This window comes from Petaurus breviceps, unplaced genomic scaffold (genome assembly GCF_028583685.1).
Source record: "Petaurus breviceps papuanus isolate PSGF00001 unplaced genomic scaffold, PetGlider_PUasm1.0 688, whole genome shotgun sequence".
NCBI lineage: Eukaryota > Metazoa > Chordata > Mammalia > Diprotodontia > Petauridae > Petaurus > Petaurus breviceps.
In genome coordinates, this window is record NW_027186457.1 from 7,240,716 (window position 1) to 7,265,598 (window position 24,883).

The following is a 24,883-nucleotide window of genomic DNA, read 5'->3' on the forward strand; positions in this document are numbered from 1 at the left end:
TGTGTGTGTGTGTGTGTGTGTGTGTGTGTGTGTGTGTGTGTGTGTGTATGTTAAACGTCTGAGGCCGGATCTGAACTCAGGTCCTTCTGACTCTGGGGTCAGCGCTCTACTCACTGTGCCACCTAGCTGCCCTGCCACTAAGAATCTTAATTATTCAGTTGAAGAATGAAACTTAATGACTACTAAGATCTCTTTCTCTTTTATTTATTTATTTTAATTTTTGGAATAAACTAAGCATTGCAGTACTTTTTTTTTCTTTTTGGAGTGGAGGAAGAAAGGGCAATGGGGGTTAAGTGACTTGCCCAAGGTCCCAAGGCTAGTAAGTGTTAAGTGTCTGAGGCCGCATTTGAACTCAGGTCCTCCTGACTCCAGGGCTGGTGCTGTATTCACTGTGCCACCTAGCTGCCCCTTAAAACAAGCATTTATATAACAGTATAATTTTTAAAAAGATCATTACATGGGGGCGGCCAGGTAGCAGAGCGAGTAAGAGCACCGGCTCCAGTGTTGAGAAGACCTGGAGATAGAATCCCAGGCTCAGACACTTAGCACCCACCCAGAAACACCTGGCCATGTAACCTTCAGCAAGTTATTTAACCCCAATTGCTTAGGGGTGGCCAGGTGGCTCAGCGAGAAAGAGCACCGATTCCCAGTGTCGTGATGACCTGGATCAAATCCGGGCTCAGATACTCAGCACTGCACCCAGAAATAATTGACCGTGTAACCTTGAGCAAGTTACTTAACCCCGATTGCTTTAAAAAAAAAAAGATGATTACATGAAACTGCAAATCTACTATGTATAACTTTCTATTCCTCTAAAATATATAGCAGTTATTTAAATTTCCTTTTTTTTTCTTTTTTCGTCCCCTTTCCCCCTGTCCTAAGAGATAGCCACCATTAAATACAAATAGGCATACTTCTATTTATCATTTCTTTCAGTTCTGAAACCCTGAAAACTGAAGAAACATAAATCCATTATTTTATTAGGTTGTTTGCCATCTGTAATTTAAACTAAGTCCTGTTAACATGATATCCAAATTCTTTGGTTCCCTGTAGGGAAAATTTCCAAATATGTTTTGCCCCAAGTTTTACAAATAAGAACTGACAAGATTTGAGTGGTAATAAACTGCAAGCTGTTTTCCCACTGATGAAGGTATAATGTGTTTTCCACTTGCAGGAAAGTGTTTCTTCCTTTTTAACATGATCTCCTGCAAGATGATGAGTTCTAATTCAGAGGAGGACACTTTGGATGCTTTTCTCCAGTATATAGAGGATATGGGAATGAAGGCCTATGATGGCTTGGTTATTCAGAATGCATCAGACATTGCTCGAGAGAATGATCGCTTACGGAATGAAACAAACCTGGCTTACTTGAAAGAAAAGAATGAAAAACGCCGCAAACAAGAAGAAGCAATAAAACGGTAAATATAAATAAAATCTGGCTGAGCCATTCAAGGCAAAAGAGAATCTGTTTAAGATGCATAGGCTGCAATATCATTACAGGGGCAATAGAAAGACTGTACTAGGATGTTATAGATGATGAGATAATATGAAAGTGAAATGAGAGAGAGACAGAGATTGAAACAAAAATGGAGAAACAGAGAGAAAAACAAAAATGGGGAGAAAAGCAGAGACACAGAGAAAGTGAGAGATAGAGAGGGAGGGAGGGAGAGGGAGAGAGAAAAACCTCATCCACTTGTTTTATTCTTGTCCTTAGCTAATGGATTTGGTAAATGACTTGGTAAGAATTGACTTTCTTTGAACAGAAGCGGATTTCTAAGTATCCCCTTGGTAACAGTCCAGAAGAACAAGCTGTGATATACCAAAAGAACAGTTTAATAGTGGATGTTTGATAAAGATGCTCAACTTTAAAGCACTTGATAGTGTTACATCACTAATCAGGCAGTTTCTGTTCCTTCCCATGTTGTGCGCAATTCCCATTAGTGTTGATAGGAATTCTGTGTACCACTGAGGGGAAGACAAATCCTCTGTGGGAACCTTCTGTGCAGTAATCACTAGCTCTTGACTTACTCTATGGGCACCAAATGTTCCTTATATGTATATACACATATACATGCACATGCATACATATCATAGAGATGGAGACATCTCTCTCTCTCTCTCTCTCTCTGTATATGTTCAGTCTTTGACTGAAGATTGGTTCTGTGAAGTTTGTATTTAGTCAAAAGGCCACACTTGAGGACTTGTAGGGCCACAAGAACTTGAGGTCACAGGTTCTCCACCTTTGGAATAGGTCATACCTGAAAGGTTTAGCATCAGAATTAATTTTTTCTGATCATATAGTTAGTATCTGACTATATAACCAGAGACCACTTTCTGTGTTGCTGAACACAGGCTGCACATTCCCCACCCCTAAGTCCTATTCCTTTTAAGAGTTCCATGTTCCAGACAAACATTAAATACTTCAAGTCTGTAAAAGAAATTAAATGTTGGAGGAATAATTTTTCCTTTCCTGCATTTAATATATATATATATATATATATATATATACACCATTAAGTATAAGTGTACATAATATATTTGTATCTTTTTTCTATACACAGTCATGATATAAGTTCTAATATGTTTCTTCCTTTGGTTATTGGTGAATTGACATATTGTATTTGGGCTAATGAAACCTGGACCAATAGTTTAAGTCTAAACACATTCATGGAATTTGGCAAAGTACCTAGAACCGATTGGCTATAGGATTGAAGTCTTATTCGTGCAGTTTTAAACAGGAACCTTTTCCTGGTAGATTGGCAGCTTACTGTATCCTTGAATATATAATCATATATGCTGTTTGTGGTATATTTATTTGTCTTTAATATTTATAAGTTGACGAGTTTCTTGGGATAAATAGTTCTCTTGTGTAGAGCAAACAGTTTTCACTTTATTTCCTTCACTATATCATTATATATTAAAAATTTTTGTCTTTGCCTTTTCTTGGAGGAAGGGAGGCAGGGCAACTGGGGTTAAGTGACTTGCCCAAGGTCACACAGCAAATGTCTGAGGCTGGATTTGAACTCAGGTCCTCCTGACTCCAGGGCCAGTGCTCTATTCACTGCACTACCTAGCCATCCATCTTCACTATATTTTAAAAGTATTGAGTGTTTATCCTTTTTTAAAAAACAAATAGGACAAAGAACTCTAGCTGATATTTTGTTATAAGAGCTCCATATGAAAGTAGTACTTCCTTTGTTCAAGCAATATTTTTATAAGATAGCACTATGAATGGTAATCCATTTAAAATAGTAATTTTTTGTATGACTATACACTTAAATTTGAGTCAGGTTATTGGTCATAGAGGTTACTCATGATCAGTCACCATTTATTTCACAAAGAGGCAGCAATGGTAGAATGTGTTTTTACTGTTTGGGGAGAAAACCTGTTCTCTGAAGTAATTCTTAGAGGCCGAGTAATAGGGTAGAAAGAGCCTTGGTTTTAGAATCAGAGGATATTGGTTCTGCAAGGTTGTTTTTCAAATTCTTCTCTTGTGATATGGAGATGTCCCTGAATACGAGATTAGGGAGGAGAATGCAGGCTTTGGCAGGTCTTAGCTAATGAGAAAAGCTTTTTTTTAATGTTGTATCATATTTTTATTTATTGTATTAAAAAATTCTCAATTAGGTTTTAATTTAGTTCAGGCAGCACCAGCTGACCTGAGTTTGAGAAGTCCAGTGTCATATGAGAATAATCACAACCCAAAAAGATTTTCCCTGACAAGGTCACAGGTATAGTGAATAGCAAGGATGATTCTGGATCTGAATCAAAGTGAAGGGTGAAGGACATTTCAGAACAAGGGATCAGTTAATCATGTTAAACTTGGATCCCTCTTCTATAGTCAAAGACTATTACATTGTAGTAAAACTGATGACTCCACTATCTCTAAGCACTAGAAAGGACAGGTGCCAGGGCCCATAGACAAATTGAGTCTTCTTGTCCATGACACCAGCTTAAAATAGACTGATCTTAATCTCACCTCCCCTAATACTTCTGAACTAGAGTCATCATGTATACCTTCTAAGATAGAAACGTCTGTGTGAGAATGTTCTGTGCACAATTTTCAGCTCCCATTACTCAGCATGGATTCCAGCATCCATAAGTTGGAAAGAAATTTAGAGGTCATCAGGTCCAAAACCCTCATTTTAAAGATGAGCAAACTGTGGATATTAAATTATATACGTTTCCAAATTGTTCCATTGCTTTCATTAGAGACAAAGAAAGGTCTAGTCACGAGTCATGCCATACCTAGCTGGAATGACATCCACAGTCATTCAAAAAGAGGCTATAATCAAGAAGGGTTTATAATGAACAATAAATTGTGCTTTTTGATCTCTTCTTTTTTGTATTTCAGATGAAGGAAATATTTGCCCTGGAATCATCTCTGCTATTTATTTATTGATTGATTTTTAGGTTTCAACATTCATTTACACAAGATTTTGAGTTACAAATTTTCTCCCAGTCCTTCTCCTACCTCCCACTCCAAGATAGCGAGCCTACTGAATGCCCATTCCCCAATATGTTCTCTCTTATATCCTACCCTGTCTCCCCCAACTTTCCAGTAGGGCAAGATGGATTTCTATACCCTATTGCCTGTATATCTTATTTCCTAGTTGCCTGTAAAAACAAAACATTTTTTTAACTTTTGTTTTTACAATTTTGATATTCAGATTCTTTCCCTTCTTCCCTCCTTACCCAACCCCACTGGGAGGACATGAAATTCAATATAGGTTGTACATATGTAGTTACACAAAATGTTTCCATAGTAGTTATTGTGAAAGACTAACTATATTTCCCTCCATCCTATCCTGTCCCCGCACTTGTTCTATTTTCTACTTTGACCCCGTACCTTTTTAAAAGTCTGTGCTTCTAACTACCCTCTCCCCCAATCTGCCATCCCTTCTATCATCCCCTTTCTTATCCCCTTCCCCCCTACTTTGTTGTAGGGTAAGATATTCAATTGAGTGCATATATTATTCCCTCCTTAAGCCAAATTCAGTGAGAGTAAGATTGACCCATTCCCTTTCACCTTCCTGCTCTTCCCCTCCATTGTAATAGTTTTCTCTTGCCTCTTTTATATGAGATAATTTGCTCTATTCTAACTCTCCCTTTCTCCCAATATATCCCTCTCTCACCTCTTAATTTTATTTTTAAGATATCATCCCTTCATCTTCAACTCATTCTGTGCCTTCTGTCTATGTATACATGTACACATATATACACACATTCACATACAAATTTATACACACATATACTCTCCTATACATACATATGCATGTCTGTATACATATATATGCATATACACACATATATATTCCCTTCAACTTTCCTCATACTGAGAAAAGTCTCATGAGTTACGATTATTGTTTTTCCATGTAAGAATGTAAATAGTTCAACTTTAATAAGTTCCTTATGATTTCATTTTCCTGTTTACCTTCTTATGCTTCTCTTGCTTCATGTATTTGACAGTCAAATTTTCTGTTCAGCTCTGTTTCTTTCATAAAGAACACTTGAAAGTCCTCTATTTCATTGAATGACCATATTTTCCCCTGAAGCATTACACTCAATTTTTCTGGGTAGGTGATTTTTGGTTTTAATCCTATCTGCTTTGACCTCTGGAATATCATATTCCAAGCCCTTCAATCCCTTAGTGTAGAAGGTGCTAGATCTTGTGTTATCCTGATTGTATTTCCAAATTACTAAAATTGTTTCTTCCTGAGTGCTTCTAATATTTTCTCCTTGACCTGGTAACACTGGAATTTGGCTATAATATTCCTAGGAGTTTTCTTTTTGGGATTCTTTTCAAGAGGTAATTGATGAGCTCTTTCAATTTCTCTTTTGCCCTCTGGTTCTATAATATCAGGGTAGTTTTCCTTGAGAATTTCTTGGAGGATAATTTCTAGGCTATTTGTTTGATCATGGCTTTCAGGTAGTTCAATAATTTTTAAATTATCTCTCCTGGATCTATTTTCCAGGTGAGTGGATTTTCCATTGTGATATTTCACATTGCCTTCTATTTTTTCATTTGTTTGGATCTGTTTTATAGTATCTCTCTTTCTCTCTCTTTTTTTTTCTTGCTTTTTGGAGGGCAATTGGGGTTAAGTAACTTGCCCAAGGTCACATGGCTAGGTTTTTTTTTCTTTTTGTGTGTGTGTTAAGTGTCTGAGGCCCGGATCTGAACTCAGGTCCTCCTGACTCTGGAGTCAGCACTCTACTCACTGTGCCACCTAGCTGCCTCTGTTTTATAGTATCTTGATTTCTCATAAAGTCATTAGCTTCCATTTGTTCCAATCTAATTTTGAAGGAATTATTCTATTAAGTGAATTTTAAAAATTCTTTTTCCACCTGGCAAATTTAGCTCTTTAAGGCATTCTTCTCCTCATTGGCTTTTTGGGCCTCTTTTGCCATTTGAGTTAGTCCATTTTTTAAGGTGTTATTTTCTTCAGTCAGCCTGTTGACTCACTTTTATCTTGTTCACTTTTCACTTTTCACAAAAAAATCACTTGATTTTCTTGCATAATTCTCATTTCTCTTCCCAATTTTTCCTCCACTTGTCTTACTTGATTTTCAAAATCCTTCTTGAGCTCCTCCATGGCCTGCTATCAATTCATATTTTCCTTGGAAGCTTTTGATGCAGGAGTTTTGACTTTGTTGTCTTCTCCTGCTTCCATGTTTCAACCTTTTTGTCGCCAAAAAAAAAAAGATTCTATGGTCTGATTGTGCTTTCTCTGTTTGCTCATCTTGCCAGCCAATTACTTGACTTTTTAGCCCTTTGCCATGGTAGAACTTTGCTTCCAGAGTAGAGAGAGCTATGTCCCACATTGCTAGGGTTTTTGCAGTTTTTGTCAGAGATTTTGTCAGGGGTATGAGGAGGGCACCCTTTCTACAACCACACAACCTCTGGGACAATATCATTCCTCACTTACTGCAGGACCACAACCCAAGACAGTGACCCAGATACAAGCAGGTCAAAGCAAGAGTGATTTTCCTCTGAATAGTTGCCTGGTCCCCTATGATCTGTAGGCCAAGAGCTCTGAAGGCAGCCACATGGCAGCATCTACAGCTGCCATGCTGCCAGGGGCCAGACTATGCTCTTCTCTCACCCAGTTCCAACAGAGTTCCTTCCTGACCTTTTACTTTCTCTTTGGCATTTATGGCTTGAGAAGTCTGGAAACTGCCACAGCTGCCAGTGATTCACTCTCCTGAAGTCTGCTCAGGCTGGTCTGGGCTGCCAGTCTGGGGTGGTGTGGCTCACGTGGGACTGTGCTTGGCTTCCAGTCCTGTGCAATAGACCCTTCCTCTTGGGCTGCCAGGCTGTCTTCACTGGGAGATTTGTTTCTCCCTGTCACTTTGTGGGTTCTGTAGCTCTAAAATTTGTTTAGAGTCATTTTTTTACAGGTATTGGAGGTGGTTGGAACTGGAGCTCAAGCAAGTTCATGCTTTTATTCCACCATATTGGCTCCACCCCTGAGAAAAGCTTTCTAAAAAAAGATTATATAGCAAGGATCAAGAGGCTGCCATCTAAGGAGCACTCTAGCCAAGTTTGGAGATGCCTGTTCTCATAAGGATGACCATGAGGTTGATGCAGATTTGTTTACCCCAACAAGTGAAGACTTTCTACCAAGGTGTGGAGGGGTACTTACCTGGATCAGTGGAGGGAGTACTCAGTTATGCATACTGAAGTGCACTTTAATCTATGGTGTACATGCCTCTTACAATTGTCCCAAGAACATTTCAAATTTACAATATTTTATTTCACATTCATTTTCTTGCTGTTATCAGGATGGGGAAAGCCAAGAAAGAACTGCATGTAGTTAGAGAATACCAGAATCCCAAAATACCATAAATCTCATGACCAAAATATCAGATCCAGGGAGGGTAACAGAGGTAAGAAGGAATAAGCAGGCACTATTTGCCCAGTTAGTCAGTGGAATCAATTTCAGGTTGATTAAACTGAAAGGAGGTGTAATTATTGTAAGTCTAGGCACTTGAGGGCTCCAGGATTTAGAATCAAAGTACTAGTTATTAGGAACCCAGCCCAGGGTACTTGAAGTGGTTATTGATTTGTGTTCCCTGGTAATTGGAAATGTCTTGCTATCATTCAGCACTACCAAGCTACATCTAGTTTTGTTTAGATGTCTCAACCTATGGATTTTAGCTTGCAGAAGTTCTGAAAGCAATTCAGCTTCAGACAGTACATATATGAGAAGTCTTATAAAATGCTTTAGAATTAATTTGTATTCTTCCTGGAGGTGTCCCATGCCCATCACTTATTCCCCCATGCCTAGAGATCAAACTCTTGCTTCTCAAACTCTTTGCTCTTAGTCTCAGACCCCTTCTAGCCCTGAAAAATTTAGCTGTTTATTCCTTGGTATGTTGGTCCTGTGGTATAGGCCCATACATAGCACTAAGAAATCTGAGTAATTAAATAACTGTTTTCCTTAATCAAAAGCCCTAGATTAATTATAATAATCATTCATATCTATGTCATGCCTTCATGTTTATAAAACAAGTAGCATGGTATACTGTCAGAGTACTGGATTTATCCAAAGTGCTTTGGTGTAAATTCCACTTGCCTACATAACTTCAGGCAAGTAATTTAACCACTTGATGCCACCAGGTCTCAGTTTTCTCATCTGTAATAAAAAAGGGGTTTGGATTAGAGGACCTCAAAAGACCTTTCCACTTCTCTACCTATAATGCAGTGAACATCATGAGGTAGGCTATGTAAGGATTATCATCATTATTGTTTGAACAAGGCTGAGGCTCAGAGAGGTTAAGAGAGTTGGCCAAGCAAATAAATGTCAGAACTTGGATTCACAAATAGACAATTTGCTAGGAAGCCAGTGTTCTTTCTGTGCTATGCTCTCCCTCATCTCATTTTAGACCTTGATCTGTTGTATGACCAGGGGAAAAAAGTCTTTTGGCATTTTTTAGTTTTCATAATGATAAGGAAAATAGGCATAACAATCTACTTCACATGTTAATGATTTAATAAATGATTGTGTATTTTTCCAAATCTCAATATTATATAAAACAACATTTCCCCCAAAGTTCAATTATTTGTATACTTCTGAATGAAAATATCTATCTGGATATGGGCAGAGAGAGGGAATTATGGAAGAGAGGGGACAATCCCTTGATTTTGCATTTTTTTTTTACACAGGTTACTTTCTCTTCATAGAGTGGATGTCTGTCTTCTGCTTTTATGTGTTTTCTAAATATACTCTTTTATTTTTTTGAAGAGACAGTTGTAAACAATTTAGATGCAGCTGGTTTGTAATTGTTAATTTGTATTTGGGTAGAAGAATCAGAACAATAGGAGAAAGGTTGTTTGGAAAGTCAGAGGGGAAAAAAAGGATGATCCTATCAATAAACTTGGTAAAGACAAAGAATTTACAAAGACGTCTAGGCAATTGTCCAGGGAGCAGAGCTGTAACAAGCTAGGAATGTAAGGAGTCTTACGCCTGGGGCAAAATCAGTTAAAAGTGACCATGTATATGTGTGTGTGTACATGTGTGTGTTTGTGACAGCCTGTGGTCCATTCCATTTCCATTCTAGAACTCTATTTCTCTGTGCCCCCAGATATACAGATATATACCCATATACATGCAAAGCTATGTATATATCTCCATATGCATCTATCTATATATACATATATGCTTTAATAGTTTAAAACATATCATGTGGCACTTTAAAGTTCTATCAGAACATATATATATATATATACAACTATATATTTTGATCTATCTATCTATCTATCTATCTATCTATCTATCTATCTATCTGTCATCTATCTATCTTCCTCATTTTCATTATCATCTAGCTAGCTATAGTGACTGCTTTTTTCATCATACCACATGTCCTTAATCTACTGACTGTATTTCCCGCTACCTAGATTTAGGACTTCAGATGCAGTCATATATGTATGATACTTTGCAACCCTCAAGTGCTATATAAATGCTATATATTTATATCTGTATAAATTATGTATACTAAATGTGGATTCCCAAAAACTTAAATGTAGTTTTGTACAGTTAACACATACAAATATGTAGTGCATCTATGTATGTGTTAATAGCTTAAAATCCTACCCCCTCAAAAAATACACATCATTTTAAGGCTATATATATCTATAAGGAACATTTAAAGTTTTATAGAAATATAAATACCCATGCATATACATATACCTATATGTACATATATATGTATATATGCACATACATTAAGCTATTAAAATGTCCTTTATATAAATATATACATATGCATACAAACACACATGTGTGGGCATGGGTATTTATAGAGAAGTTTTATTTGTCCTTAAATCTGAGTTTAGGTGGGGGTGGGCAAAGCCAGAAGATTGAGGTTATGTGGTATGATGAACAAAGGCAAGCACTAGAAAAGAAGTGCCATTGTATAAGAACCCTGGGATAGAACCCTAGGGAGTTGGGAAGAGCAGTCACAACCCAATGGGGTGTGTGTGTGTGTGTGTGTGTGTGTGTGTGTGTGTGTGTGTGTGATCACACTGTGGGATACCAGAAACAAGTGAAGGACTTGGGAAGAAGCACCTACTGCATTGTCAGCCTGTGTTAAGGCTTTCCTTGCCTAGCCCTAGGTACAGTTCTGCTTTGAAGGGACTTCATGTAGAACGAGCCTTAGTTCTAATGAGTCTAAACTCAGAAAGTTCTGCTTGTGAATTCTAGGGACAAGATCCTTTGGGATCTATGAGAGTTTGGATTAGAAGTACTAGTAAAGGATCAATTTGAACCTGAAACTAAGGAATTGCAACTGGGACTGAGGCAACCCTAGCACTTCCAGAGGTGCTAAGTAAAAGGGATCAAGCAGGTCTGAACTCAAACAACAATGATAAGCCACAATTAAGGAGAATTCAGTCAATAGATATTTAATCAGCATTATGTTCCAGACACTGTGCTATGTACTGAGGATACAAAGAAAGGAAGAAGAAGGAAAACAAATCCAAAACAAAATCAATGCCTTCTTTCAAGGAGCTTGCAATTTGAATAAGTAAAACAACACAAAAAATATTAAATCTAAGTAAGATATATGCAATGCAAAGGGCACATGAGATCAGAGAAGAACCACTAGCAGGGAGAGCTAGGGCATGGGGGTTGGCAGGAAATGCTTCTTGTATTTGGGATCTGATGAATTGTAAAAGAAGCCAGGAGTTGGAGATGAGAAGGGAAGGCAAGAATTCTAGGCCAAAGCAGCTGCTAGTGTAATGACTCAAAGGTGGGAGATTATTCACCATGAATTTGAGGGGCCGGTGTCACTGGTTTGGGTAGTATATGTAGGGGATTAAAGTGTAAGAAGACCAGAAAGGTAGGAGGCACTCAGATTATGAAAGGTCTCAAATAACAAGAGCATTTTATATTGGATTCTATTATAACAGAACACCACAGGAATTTATTGAGTAGGAGAGTGACATAGGAAGATTTGCACATCAGGAAAATCATTCTGGCAAGTGAGTGGTGGATGGATGAGAATGGGGAACATAATTAGAAGGCTATTACAAGATTTCAGAGGAGAGCGAATGAGAGCTTGTCCTTGAGTAGGGACTGGGAGAGAAAAGACGGTGTATATAAGAGATGTTCTAAAGATAGAAACAACAAGATCTAACAATAGAATGGATGAGTAGATGAGAAGAGTGTGAATGAGGAAAGAAGTGTAACACTGAGTTTGTGAGCCTGGGTGACTGGGTGAAAGGTGGTGTCCTTCATCATAACAGGAAAATTGAAAAGAGGGAAACTTTTTAGGGGGCTATAATGAGCTCTGCTTTGGATATGTTGAGTTTAAGATAAGATACCCAGTTTGAGATGTCCACTGGGCCATTGGTGATGTGATACATGAGCTCAGGAAAGAGAGTGGGGTTGGATATATAGATCGGGAAATGGAATTATCTGCCTAAACCTATAATTATTTCTATCAACGAGTGTTGATGAGTTCACCAAGCAAGATGTTAGTGAGGAAAAGAGAAGAAAGCCGAGGACAGAGCTTTGGGGGACACTTACAGAAAGTGGGTGGGAACTACATGAAGATTCATCAAAAGAGACTGAACAGGAGCAATCAGTCAGAGAGGAGGAAATTTTGAATAGATGACTGTCATGAATACCTAGAAAAGATGGAGTATCAGGAGAAGGTGATTTAAAATGTCAGAAGAGACTGATGTCAAGGAAGATGAGGCTTGATCTGGCAATAAAGAATAAAGGATGGTTAGATCAAGAGGAGTTTTTGTTTTTTTTAGAAAGGAAGAAAAGAAAAAAATATTAAACACCTACTGTGTACCAGGCCATGGTGCTAAGTCCTCTACAAACATCTCATTTGGTTCTAACAACAACCACATGGAGAAGATGTAATTATAATCCCCATTTTACGTTGAGGAAAACAAGGTCAATGGAGGTTAAGTAGGGTATACAGGGGCATACAGCAAGTGAGTGTCTGAAGCTGCATTTCAACTCAGGAGTATTTGTAGGCAAGAGGGAGAGAACAATTATATAGAGAGTGATCACAGGTAAGACAATGGAGAAGTAAATAAAGACCTAAACTGAAACAGACAAACAAAACAAAACAAACAACCCCCCCCCCCAATAGACTTAGCTGTGAGATTATGCCAAGTGCAATTTATGACTAAGCTGGGTATACATAGATAGCTTGTATCCCTAAATCTTCCCTTTGTAGCAAAGAAACAGGGAGTTAGAAGATCCTGAGAAATAGAACACTCATGTGAAATTGTACTTCCAAAGTCACCATCTAGAGAAAATCCTGTTTTCATTGGCTAGCACTAATAAAACTCTCCAGAGGACATGCATAGAGTTGTGTATTTGAGTATACACTGGCTGGCTTTATTCATGAAATAAAACCCATCATATTTGCTCACATAAATTCTGTCTATAGTATTATTTGAGGGATTCAGGTTAAGACGTCACTATCATTACTGTTCTTATCAGAAAAAGCAATAAAGTTGCTGTTATTATTCCCATGAACAGGAGTATTTAAAAAAAAAAAACACAGGCCCAAGAAGATAAAATAATGAATCTCTAATGGGGAATTTTAGAAACTGTGGCATTTAGCTAAGGAACATGCCTATATTTCTTGTATAAAAAAAAGTACTCCTGTTCATGTTGGGTAGCAACAATAACCCCAGAGACCGCAACATTATGATGTTGTTCATAAAAAGAACAATAATTTTATTATTTATACCATCCTAACTTTTGTGATTCTTTTTGTCCTGATAGAAGAAATCTTAGTGATTGATGGTGATAGAGACCCTGGAGATCCTGTGATCCTGTGCTCTGGTTGGCTACTGATAATACTTTGTTGGAATAGAGAAGGAGTTCTCTAACAAGGGTAAAAAAAAAAAAGAACTAAAGGGGAGGCTAGGTGGCACAGTGAATAGAGCACTGGCCCTGGAGTCAGGAGGACCTGAGTTCAAATTTGACCTCAGACACTTAACACAAATATTAACTATGTGACTTTGGGCAAGTCACTTAACCCCAATTGCCCTCCAAAAAAGAAAAAAAAAACTTAAAAAAAAGCTAAAAAGCAGTGGCTACCACAAACAAAACAAAACAAAACAAAACAGCCTTCTTGATCATGTCTATGCCTATGGCCATCTAACTAGTTTTATGTTCCTTCTGTTATGCTTTTTTTGTCAATGGGAATAATTTATAAAGACCAAATCATAGCCCTATTACTCAAATCTCAATAAGTGTATGTCTTTGGGGCGGCAAGGTGGCGCAGTGAATACAGCACTGGCCCTGGAGTCATGAGGACCTGAGTTCACATCTGGTCTCAGACACAACACAAAAACTAGCTGTGTGACCTTGGGCAAGTCACTTAACCCCAACTGCCCTCCAAAAAGCAAAAAAAAAATAATTGTATGCTTTTGATTATTCAAAGACAATGGGGAGCAACATGGAAAGAACAGAGGGCATTATGTCTAGAAACGAAGTAGAAATTCCGTTTTTACAGCAGCTGTATGGCTATAGGCAAGTCATCATATTCCTTTGAAACTCAGTTTCCTCCTCTGGTTTATGGAGGTAACAATAAGCTATGGAGAATACAGGAGATAATATATTTAAATGAGATAATTTAAATTGGTGTGATATAAATACCAATTATCATATTGAAAAATCATTTTGTGCCCTCTACCCTCCAAATGCCTTTCTCTAGGTTCTTATACCTTTCCCGATTGGAAATGATATTTTCAACTTTTGACAAAAAAGTAAAAGCTAGCTTTTAGTCACAGAGATATTTCAAATTCCCATTGACTTTAATGGAAGCTCTAGGTCCATATCTCCAATTAAAACAGTACTGCCTGGATGTTTAACTTGCAATTCCTGTAAAAACTTCTAAGAGGAAATTGAAAATTCTCTTTATTTGGTAGCACTTAGACAAAAGTGGTCATAATGTTTATTTCTGTCTGCTTTTCAAGGCATATACTCTGATTTATTAGACAGGAAAAAAAACCCCATCAAATGCTGACATTTTAGCAAGCCACAGATGGAGAGTATTTGACCTGGAAAGGCCATTGGTACTGTTTCTGTTTGAAATATACAAGCTACAGTTTTAGAAATCTGTGGTATGTCAAGCATTTCCCTAAAAATGAGGGGCCTTCGAATAGATATCTCAAAGGAGCCCCCCAGTTCTAGGATCTTATGGTCTAATGATCGCTGTAAAAAATGAGATCAGGGTTTCTGAAACTAGCCCTTATTGATAAGATACTCCTTAACATGCCTCTTGTACATGAGTTAAAATGAAATAATCAGACAAATGAAATGTTCCTCTGCTTATAGAAAGGGATATGCTCAATGGTCTAAATGTTGTGGGACTTCCTAGTTCAATATTTGATCCAAATTCCAAATTGGGAGTCACCATTACTTCCTTTGTACCTTAACTGTGTGTCTTTAATGGGATTTATCAGGGAAATAATTACTGGAAAAAAAACACAGAAACAAAATATAAAGTGTTCATTTTGCTACTCTTCATAGCAGAGTTGACTTAACTTCCTCAAATAATACTGGGATATAACACAATCATCAAACCTACTCTTGTAAATCCTCATACATTTGTTCAGATACTGTTAAATCATATTGATTATTATGTATTTATTTATAGAAGCCTATAGTTTAAAATACTAATAGCCTGTGATGTAAAAATCTTAGTTTGGAAATCCACGTATGTGGTAGGGTGAAGATTGATGTCCTAGACAGCATAGTCAGTATTTTACAGTAACAATTTGTTTGTGAAATCAAGCAAAGAATTTAGATCGTCTTTCCCTTGAAATTACTTTGTATTAACTTTTCATTTATTTACATGGGTACATGTTATGTACTCTTGGTAGAATATAAGATCCTTGAGGGCAGGAACTATTTCATTTTTGTACATGTAGTACCTATTACCTAGCATAATGCCTGGCATATTTAGTTCCCTAATGAATGTTTGTTGAATTGACTACAATGGGAATGTGAATGACTTAAGGTGAATACTAAATCTCATGCTCTATCAAAACTGTATTTTGTGTCTTTTTTCACCCCTTTCCATGAATCAGGCCATCTGGCTTTTGAAATTTTCTACTAGATTGACATGATTGGCTTTCATTCAAGTTTTTGCTTATTATGGACAGCTTAATATTAGCCAGGAATACCCTGGCAGTAATCTAACCCACTACATGTTAAATGAATCATGGGAGCAAATTTGAGCATGGGGTACTTCTTGTTGAATATCTTCTCTGGTGGGCTAGAGCTTTTCCAATAAAATGAACCACGACCCCTAATTCTGAATCCCCAGCCCCAATCGAAAACAATTTGGAAGATGCAACTTGATTGCAGCAAAGCAGCAGTGAAAGAAAGGACTACTTAGCCTGATTAGAAACAGCTCTATTCCCTGTGGGTGTTCCCAAGGGATCTATATGAGATTATATTTCCTATTTAAAAGTGACAGTCAGAATTGAAATGAGATTACCTCTGACTCTCTTTTTTGATATGCAACTATATTTACATATTTGCACTTATTAATTCTTTGCCTTTCTAGGTTCTGCTCTGCCAGATTCTTCCAAAGGATGCAAAAGGACCAGAAAACATTTAGTCTGGCTATTAAGATGATAAAAATTAATAGTGATAATATCTGTACTTTTGTGCTACATATTGTTACTTATGGAGCAGATGCTGATGGTATCAGCAACTGAAATTGTTAATATTTTTAAATGATAGCATTCCCTCAATGACTAATTCCTATAGTTACTTCCTATAGTTACTTACAGAGAAATAGTACATATTGTGTAAATTCTGTCTCTTTATATAGTCCTTATGGAATTATGCTGTACTGTGGACTTGTGGTATCTATTAAAACTCAATGGGTTTTAGGAGGACATAATCTGATGGATTTATTCCCCTTGTCTGGTATGACATATCCCTTTCTTTGGTCATAAATAACTTTTATTTACGTGGCTTGTTATCCAAAAGAAGAAGCTCATAAATACAGTGAGAATCTACATTTACACTGAAAGTTTTGAAGATGTCATTATATACCTTAAGACCGTTGAGTTTATTTAAAAAATTGTTTTCTGACATCCTTAGGGCTGTCTAAGGGTACGAAGAGCCAGAACTACCATGAAATACCTCCTTCCTGCTCCACCCCCAACCCCATACACAAACATACACACCACATATATTCCCATAAAAAAAATATGCCAAAACTGGAGCCTGGAAAGATCTTGCTGGACTGAGTCAGCTGACCTGATCTAATCTGATCTGAATTTCTGACCTAATTTTGCTCTAGGACTTAGGGATCCTGCAGAGAAAACAAGGTTAATGTGCCGATAAGGGAAGAAGATTAAACAGCAGAAAATGCCTTAATAATCTTTTCTAATTTCTGCTTCCTCTTGGGTTTGTGATTAGTTCAAATGACTATTTTCTGGAAATCATTTCAGAGGATCAGAAATTGTTTGGGTTGCCTTTAAGTGCAAATAGGTGAAGCATTGATTTTAAAAGAGAGCAAGAAAGAAGAGATACAGGAGAAAGGAATGGAAGAAAGAAGGAAGAAAGGAGGAAGGAAGAGCAGGAAGGAATAAAAGAAAGAAGGAAGGAAGAAGGGAGGAAAGAAAAAAGTTAAAAATAGCTTGCAGTTGGATAATGTTTTTTACTTTGAACATAGTAGCATTTACAGGGGAATATTTCATATTCCCCATAGCATAGGTTTGGAAGGAGGGGGTCAACATATTATTTCATTTATATTAAATGGACTTCTCCTTATTTACCTGAAGATAACCCTGCAGATGTCGAAAGCAGTGATAACAGGCTAAGAATCAAGTTCCATAGTCTGTAGGTCCATTTAGGAAAGTGAATATAGGAAGAAAAAACATGGGAATGCTGTCACTACACTATGAGGTGTTTGAGAGAAGGCACTAGCATTGTTTTTTTATTCTGTAGAGCCTATCAGTGACAGGCACACCATGAGTATTTAAGAAACGTTTATTGAATAAATGAGTAAATGAGTAAGTAAATGAATGAATGGAGTCCTGTCCCTCTGGAAGTCTAATAAACTTTATTCTTCAGATCCTTCCCTTTGAGAGCCTGGACTGAGTTGCCCACAGGAAAAAAGACTAAGAGATCAACATCTTATTTCATGAAATTCATTCTCAACTTTAGCTTTCTCAGTTGGCAACACACACATACATACACACAATAGCTTACACAACATCCTTGTACAATTTTGAGTGTTTTCTTTGTTAAAATTTGCCTGGAAAGACCCTAGACATGTGGAATTACAAAACTTTTGTCTATGCTCCACCCCCACACCCCTTCCCTTCTACAATATCACCCTTCCTGAATTCTAAGGTTGAGTTTAATGGAAGCATGAAAAGGAGTCTACAGTTGACCTTACAAAGGGAAATCCCTTTAACAGGAAATTTTCAAAATGTCCCTTCATCAATAACACTTTTTTCCAAAAGTTTGAAGGCTATTTTCCTCTCCTATCTTAGCAAAAAACCACACATTGTAGAAAGTTTAATTTCTGGTCTTTATTTGAGGTAAACAAACAGATGTTGACCAGAGGATGGCCTTTTGCAAAGGCCATTCAGGGTAAATGCAAACAGAAATGGACCAGTCAGTCAGCATCAGAATTAAGCTTTCATAATGAGGAAGGCATTGCAGTGAACAGATGTCAGCGATTACTTATCCCCCAGGATGGCAGAGTGAGTGACTGGCGAGAAACTCATCGGAACATTTAAGGTAATATTTCTTCTCATAATGGTTTTAAACGTTGGGGAGATATCTATAGATTAGGTGAGGCACTAGTTTCTTTCTGTGGCTATGGCTGATAGTCCTTAAGCAGAGCCAAGGATGGTCTTAAGCGTAAACTAAAGGGCAGCTGTTGTAAAATGTTCAAAAGGGTAGATAAGAATAAGAAATTGTTATGGAAGAAGTCAGAATATGTTTTTTTCACTACTAAAAATGCACCCTGGCTAGGAGAATGTATCCAACACAACAAAAATGCCAGAGTAAAATGTAAGCAGCTTGATAAATATCCTCCAAAAACCTTCTCTTGAAAATTTAAAATAGCTTCAAGGAGACAACTTCATTTCCAATTTACATTTCACCTTGAATTTCATTTTAATAATTTATTGATATAGGGGAAACTACTGTTGCCCAAAACATATGTGTCTCCATTAATTTTGCCCCCAAACAAATGCCTTTAGTGAGAAGCTGTGCTCAGAAAATTCCTGATTTGGACAGAGATGACAGAATATTTATGCTCAGCTTATGATAAGCTTACAGCAAGACCCCCAGAAAGAATTTGAAAAAGGAGAATAGAAATTAATGCTGGCCTTGAAAGGGAAAGGCTTGGAGAAAGAAAGTTTCTTTAAAACAAGTTACATTCTCACAAGAGACAAGGGATCAGCATTGTGTTTTATTGAAAGCAGATTATTAATTTTTTCTAGGTAAATTTCACTTTACACATTTTAGCCCTGACAAAAATATAGTGTGTGGCAAATTCTCATGCTGGAATCGGAAGATACATGTTCTAGCTACTTTCAGGGATTCCAAAGGTATGGTAGGATTCATTATTTTCTTGATAAATTGAAAATATTGCATACTTACTCCCCCACCCCCTACTTTTTAAAAAATCTGAAACTGTGATTCCATTTGTCAGAAATCCCCTCCTCCAATTGAGATCACCTGTCACTCATCATGGAGAGTTTTCTGAGGCACTGGGAAGTCAAGTGATTGTCTATAGTCATACAGTTAGTATAGATCAGAAACAAAACTTGAGTCTTCCTGACTCCTAACCATCTGGTTCTCTATCTATGGCATCATGGTGCCATTACCTACTTCTTTTTCTGCCGATTTCTTTTAATTTTTTATTGGATGTATGATTTCATCAGTGTATATTTTACCCAGTGAAGAAGTTGCTCTACCTATGAAGAAAGGTAATTTCTCTGAAATTTACAGCCTAAGGAGTTTCCTAGGGCACAGAGATGTGAATTGATGTGATCAAGGTCATACAACTGTTATGTGAAGGAGTCAGATCTTCCCATGGTGAGCTCCTTGAGCACAGGGACTGCCTTTTGCTTCTTTTTGTGTCCATTGAATTAGCACAGTACGTGATACATTTCTTGTTGTTCAGTCATTTCAGTTGTGTCCAAATATTTGTGACCATATTTGGGGTTTTCTTGGCAATTTTACTAGAATGGTTTGCAATTTCTATTTCCAGTTCATTTTACAGATGATGAACTGAGGCAAACAGGGTTAAGGGACTTTCCCAGGGTTACATAGCTAGTAAGTGTCTGAGGCCATATTTGTAATAGATTTTTTTTTTTAAGCAATCGGGGTTAAGTAACTTGCTCAAGGTTACACGGCCAGTTATATCTGGGTGTGGTGCTGAGTATCTGAGTCCAGATTTGATCCAGGTCATCCCGACACTGGAGCCGGTGCTCTTACTCACTAAGCCACCTGGCCACCCCTGTAATAGATTCTTAATAAATGTTTATGGAACTAAACATTTGACTTACTGACCCAAGCTTTCCTCACTCCAACACTAACTCTTGTTCTACTACATAACTGCCTTATTATTTAAATAATATGTTTCATTGAAATCTTGCCTTTTGCTCATAAAATACTTCTTTTATATGTCTATCACTCTATTCCAATGAATTGAAATTGTTTTATAAAGAAAAAAATTGCAAAATTAGGGACACAGAGGCAATATAACCCCAGAAAAAAATTTTTTGAAGAAAGAAATAAATTACAGATGAGATTACCAAGCACAAAGACTGTATGTACTCTTTGCTTAGCAATGCCTGGAACATAGTAGGTGCTTGATAAATTCTTGTTAACTAAATGACTGAATCCTGGGTCTCCTCAGTCTTTGTTTCTACCTCCTTGGCATTGGCTGGAGCAAATAAATACTTCATAGGTAATGTTATCTACATAGGAAAACCAAAGGAGAGAGTAGTCCTCATAATTTTTAAGCATAGGGCATAGATGCTAAACCAAGTCCCTCAAGAAGTGTAAAATATAGGGCTGACATGAGACTTTGTATTTTTTTTTCATTTGGGGAAGAAGAAATTCTTTCCATCTTTGAATTAGTGGATTAGGAATTTATCATCAGAGAACCCAAGGAGTATGCCCTACTCCTTCGGCTGTAGGGATAGAAGAGTGATTCATTTATTTTATTGTTAATTAATGTCCCTTGGGCACTTTTCCCCCTTTTATGTCTTCAATGAAATTCTTTACCAAACTCCACCCATGGTAAAATTGACATTAGAATCACCTATATCAGCGAATCCATATGTAGATTTTTTGCATCTGTAAATATACAGGTATGCTCTACAGGTATATGTACCTGAAGACACTGGTGCACCTCCCTTCAACAAAAGTACAGCAAATTGATATATTTGTGTGTGGTATGGAAATTTATAACATTTCAAACTCTGACACTTTTGCCCTTGGAAATATGGTCCAAGGTCCTAAATTTTGGGGCTGTTTTCAAAAGAATTCAGGGATTCCCAGTGGGTTTTCCCTGAAGTGTATTTTATGTTTTGCAGGATGCATCATGACAAAAGGTGTTTGCCACCTTAGGAAACTGCTTTTCTTTTCTTTTCTTTTCTTTTCTTTTCTTTTCTTTTCTTTTCTTTTCTTTTCTTTTCTTTTCTTTCCTTTTCTTTTCTTCTCTCTCTCTCTCTTTCTTTCTTTCTTTCTTCCTTCCTTCCTTCCTTCCTTCCTTCCTTCCTTCCTTCCTCCCTCCCTCCCTCCCTCCCTCCCTCCCTTTCTTTCTTTCTTTCTTTCTTTCTTTCTTTCTTTCTTTCTTTCTTTCTTTCTTTCTTTCTTTCTTTCTTTCTTTCTTTCTTTCTTTCTTTCTTTCTTTCTTTCTTTCTTTCTTTCTTTCTTCCTTTTTTCCTTTGTGGAGGGGGGAAAGTAGGGCAATTGGGGTTAAGTGACTTGCCCAACATTACATGGCTAGTTTTTTTGTTAAGTTTATGAGGCTGGATTTAGGAAAGTTGTTTTCTGTTTGAAGGGAGGAGTTACTTTGGATTAAAGGTTAGTTTAAGGTTCAGACTTTGCCTTCCCTTTGTAACCTCTTCTAGTCACATATGAGATGGCCACCATGGGTAAGGAAACATGGACAGACAGAAACATTCATAAACACACACAGAAACAGAAATACACACATGTGCACACACGTGTGGCTTCTGATAAATATTCACAAATATTTCCTTCATCTTTTCATCCTACTACTCTGCATGCTTAGATTTTTATTTTTTTCTCCTTAAGTGGTTAAAATGAAAATAGAATTTAAAAGATTCCATTGTGTGAAGATAATCCACATCATTAGAGATATTACAGTTTTCATCTTAATTATTAAACTAGTTTACAAAGACAGAAGGACCTCACAGTGGACTGATGATATTTTTCTTTGATGGATTCTTTTGAAAATAGCCTCAAAATTTAGGACCTTGGACCATATTTCCAAGGGCAAAAGTGTCAAAGTTTGAAATATTATAAATTTACATACCACACACAAGTATTTCAATTTGCTGTACTTTTGTTGAAGGGATGTGCAACAGTGTCTTCAGGTACATATTATACTTGTATACATGTATATGTATGATATTAAACATGGCTGAAGGAGTGCGTGATATTCCAAATTTAATTATTTAATCTTTTCTTGCACAAAAGTCTGTTTTGCTGTAATAATTCTCCCTTCATAAGAGGGCTGTGTGGTTTCAAGGGAAGTAGTAGGAATTAATTCCACCTCGGAAAAGGAATGGTTCAATTAGCCTTGCCTTGAGGGAAATGTTTAGACTTTCAAAACTTGGTGCTTCATTTAGGCAAAAGCTGGATCTGTAGACTGCAAATGCATGCTTTGATACTGGAAAAGTGAAAAAAAAAATACTGTCACTGAAATTGACTTCTAGAGAGACAGCATAGCATAATGTATTGAAAGGAACCTATGGAATCAAGAAAACATGAATTCAAGTCATACCTCAGACACATAGTAGCTGTATAGCCTGGGGAAGTTCTTTAACTTTAACCCCTCGATGCCCTTATACAAATTGTTGATCAGGCACAGACTTTCATTGTGGTGTGTGTGTGTGTGTGTGTGTGTGTGTGTGTGTGTGTGTGTGTGTAAAGTACATATACCTACACCAAACCAAAGACTTGGATATTTCAAATTGCCACATATTCACCAAGAAGATAAAACTCTAACGGTTTAAAATTTAATGATTGTGTTTCCATTCTCCATTTGGGAAATGAGAGGTTTAAAAATTCACTAGCAATGCTACAGTTTGTGAACAGTTCTGAAGATGGTGTGTACTAGGTCCTAATATTTTGTTCCTATGTCTGTTATTTTTATACAGTTATCCTTTAATCATCACCCTATACCCAGAGGTGGGAAACATAATTGATGCTCAGTGTTCTGAGGTTGCAGTTGATCCTTGCATTGTTAATAATTTTTAAGTCTCTTGCTGTTGCTATTCTTTCAAATGCAGTTATTATTTTTAAAAGGGTTTTACTCCCTTTACTTTGCATCACTTCAAGAAATCCTTCTAGATTTATCTGAATCAATGCCTTTCATAATTTATTCCAGTGCAATAATATTCCATCATGGTCATTTACCATAATTTCTTCAACCATTGACTAATTTTTTGCTAAAACAAAGACTGCTGTTGTGTATGTACAGGTCATTTAATTTCTTATTTGATCTCTTAGGGGTAGAGGACATATAGTGTTATCATTGCATCAGAGGCTAATATAACATTTGAAGATTTTTCAGGTATAATTCTAAATTGGATGACCAGATATATATCTATTCTCTACTTCCTATGAATGAAATTTCTTTTTTCTATTTATTCCAGCTTGGTTGTGTTAGATTTATACATAGAGAGGCAAGTAATTTTTGTAGTCTTATTTTATATCCTGCTAATTTACCAAAGCCATTATTTCAAATTTTAGTTTATTTCTAAATGTCCTCTAGAAAAAGCATTTTGTCATCTGTAAAGTGATCACTTTGTTTCATTTTGCCTTCATGCATTCCATCAATCTGTTTTTCTTTTCCTAGTGCTTTAACTAACATTTCTATAACTCTATAAGATAATAACAGTGGCCATCCTCTCTTTACCCCTGATCTTATCATAAAAATTCAGTAGTGTTTCTCCATTACAGAAAAAGCTAGTTGTTGGATTTAAACAGCTATCACTATATTAAGAAATGCTCATTTTCAAAGTGTTTTCAGTGTATGATACACTGTATTTTTCAGACTCGTTTAATAAGGAACATTTAATAAGGATAGGGGAATAAAAAGTAATTTTGTACAAAGGAGAAATTTGCATTTATTGTGAATAGATGTAAGTTACTGCCATTGTCATAAATGAACATTTTGATACCTTACAAGAACTTCATTTTAACATAAACTGCTAAAATAAATGTATGAAAAACATATTTTTCTGATTGGATTTTAGAGTTTTGATGATAAAATCATCTATAGTGTAGATTTGGAGACTTCAAACTGTTACCAACAATGTGAGGTGATGCCTTACTCATGGGAACACTTTCATGTTAAAGAAGCAGAGAACTATCTCTTATTTATTAAACATTAGAGCAACATGTGTGTGACAAAATTCATATTTCCCACCTTTTGGTAAGGGGTGATCACTAAAGCAGAACTCTTTAAAGAGTACTAAAGACACCTGCTGCCTCTCAGAGGCTTCTGGAGCAAGGTATGATGTGTACCTCCTCTAATTTGCACATATGTATTTTATGGCTGAGTGTAAAACTAAGAAAATGGGAAATCAAATGAACAGTTGGAGACTTCAGTAAGACTTCAGAAAAGCGGTTGCTTTTGTAGGAGAAATGTGGGGAGCTGTAACTTTTTTAGTGAAAAGGGAGTCATTGAGAGTCAAAAGCCTCACATTTAAACCATTGAGAACAACAATGAAGATGAATGAAGGTCAAGAGGCATTTGGTGGGACAGAAGCAGGGGAAGGAGAAAACGGGGAGAGTTGAAGAGACAGCACAGTGACACAAAAGCTGCCCCATGGGAATTTAGAGGAAGCCCATGGAGAGAAGGGCTCACCTATGTGACCTCTGATTGAGAGAATTTGCATGACTGATAGATAGTGCTAATGACAACTATTGCCCTTCATTGCAACCTGAAGTTGGAGAAAGGTGAAGTTTTTTCATAAGGGATTGTTGCTTTCATTAGATTTTTGTCTCTGCTTTGATATCCTACTGAGCTTAAATAATAAACCCGAAGTATGTTGCTATTAGCTCTATTCTGACTGGGCAGCACCACACCTGGGTAAGTACATAACAGTGTGATCTGGTTTATAGGAATCAGAGAGAGCCAGTTTGATGATTTTGGC

The 24,883-nt window shown here is 36.9% G+C and overlaps 1 protein-coding gene and 1 long non-coding RNA gene across 2 annotated transcripts in view; one reads left to right on the forward strand and one right to left on the reverse strand.

The window, feature by feature from the left end:
• LOC138174343 (uncharacterized) overlaps positions 1-24,883 on the reverse strand; it is a 154,804-nt gene that overhangs the window by 101,981 nt on the left and 27,940 nt on the right. The gene's annotated exons all lie outside the window — the stretch shown is intronic.
• NYAP2 (neuronal tyrosine-phosphorylated phosphoinositide-3-kinase adaptor 2) overlaps positions 1-24,883 on the forward strand; it is a 333,767-nt gene that overhangs the window by 14,261 nt on the left and 294,623 nt on the right. The window contains exon 3 of the mRNA XM_069104545.1: positions 1,175-1,418. Within this exon, the coding sequence (XP_068960646.1) occupies positions 1,198-1,418 (221 nt within the window). The 5' untranslated portion in view covers positions 1,175-1,197. The remainder of the gene's footprint in view (positions 1-1,174; positions 1,419-24,883) is intronic.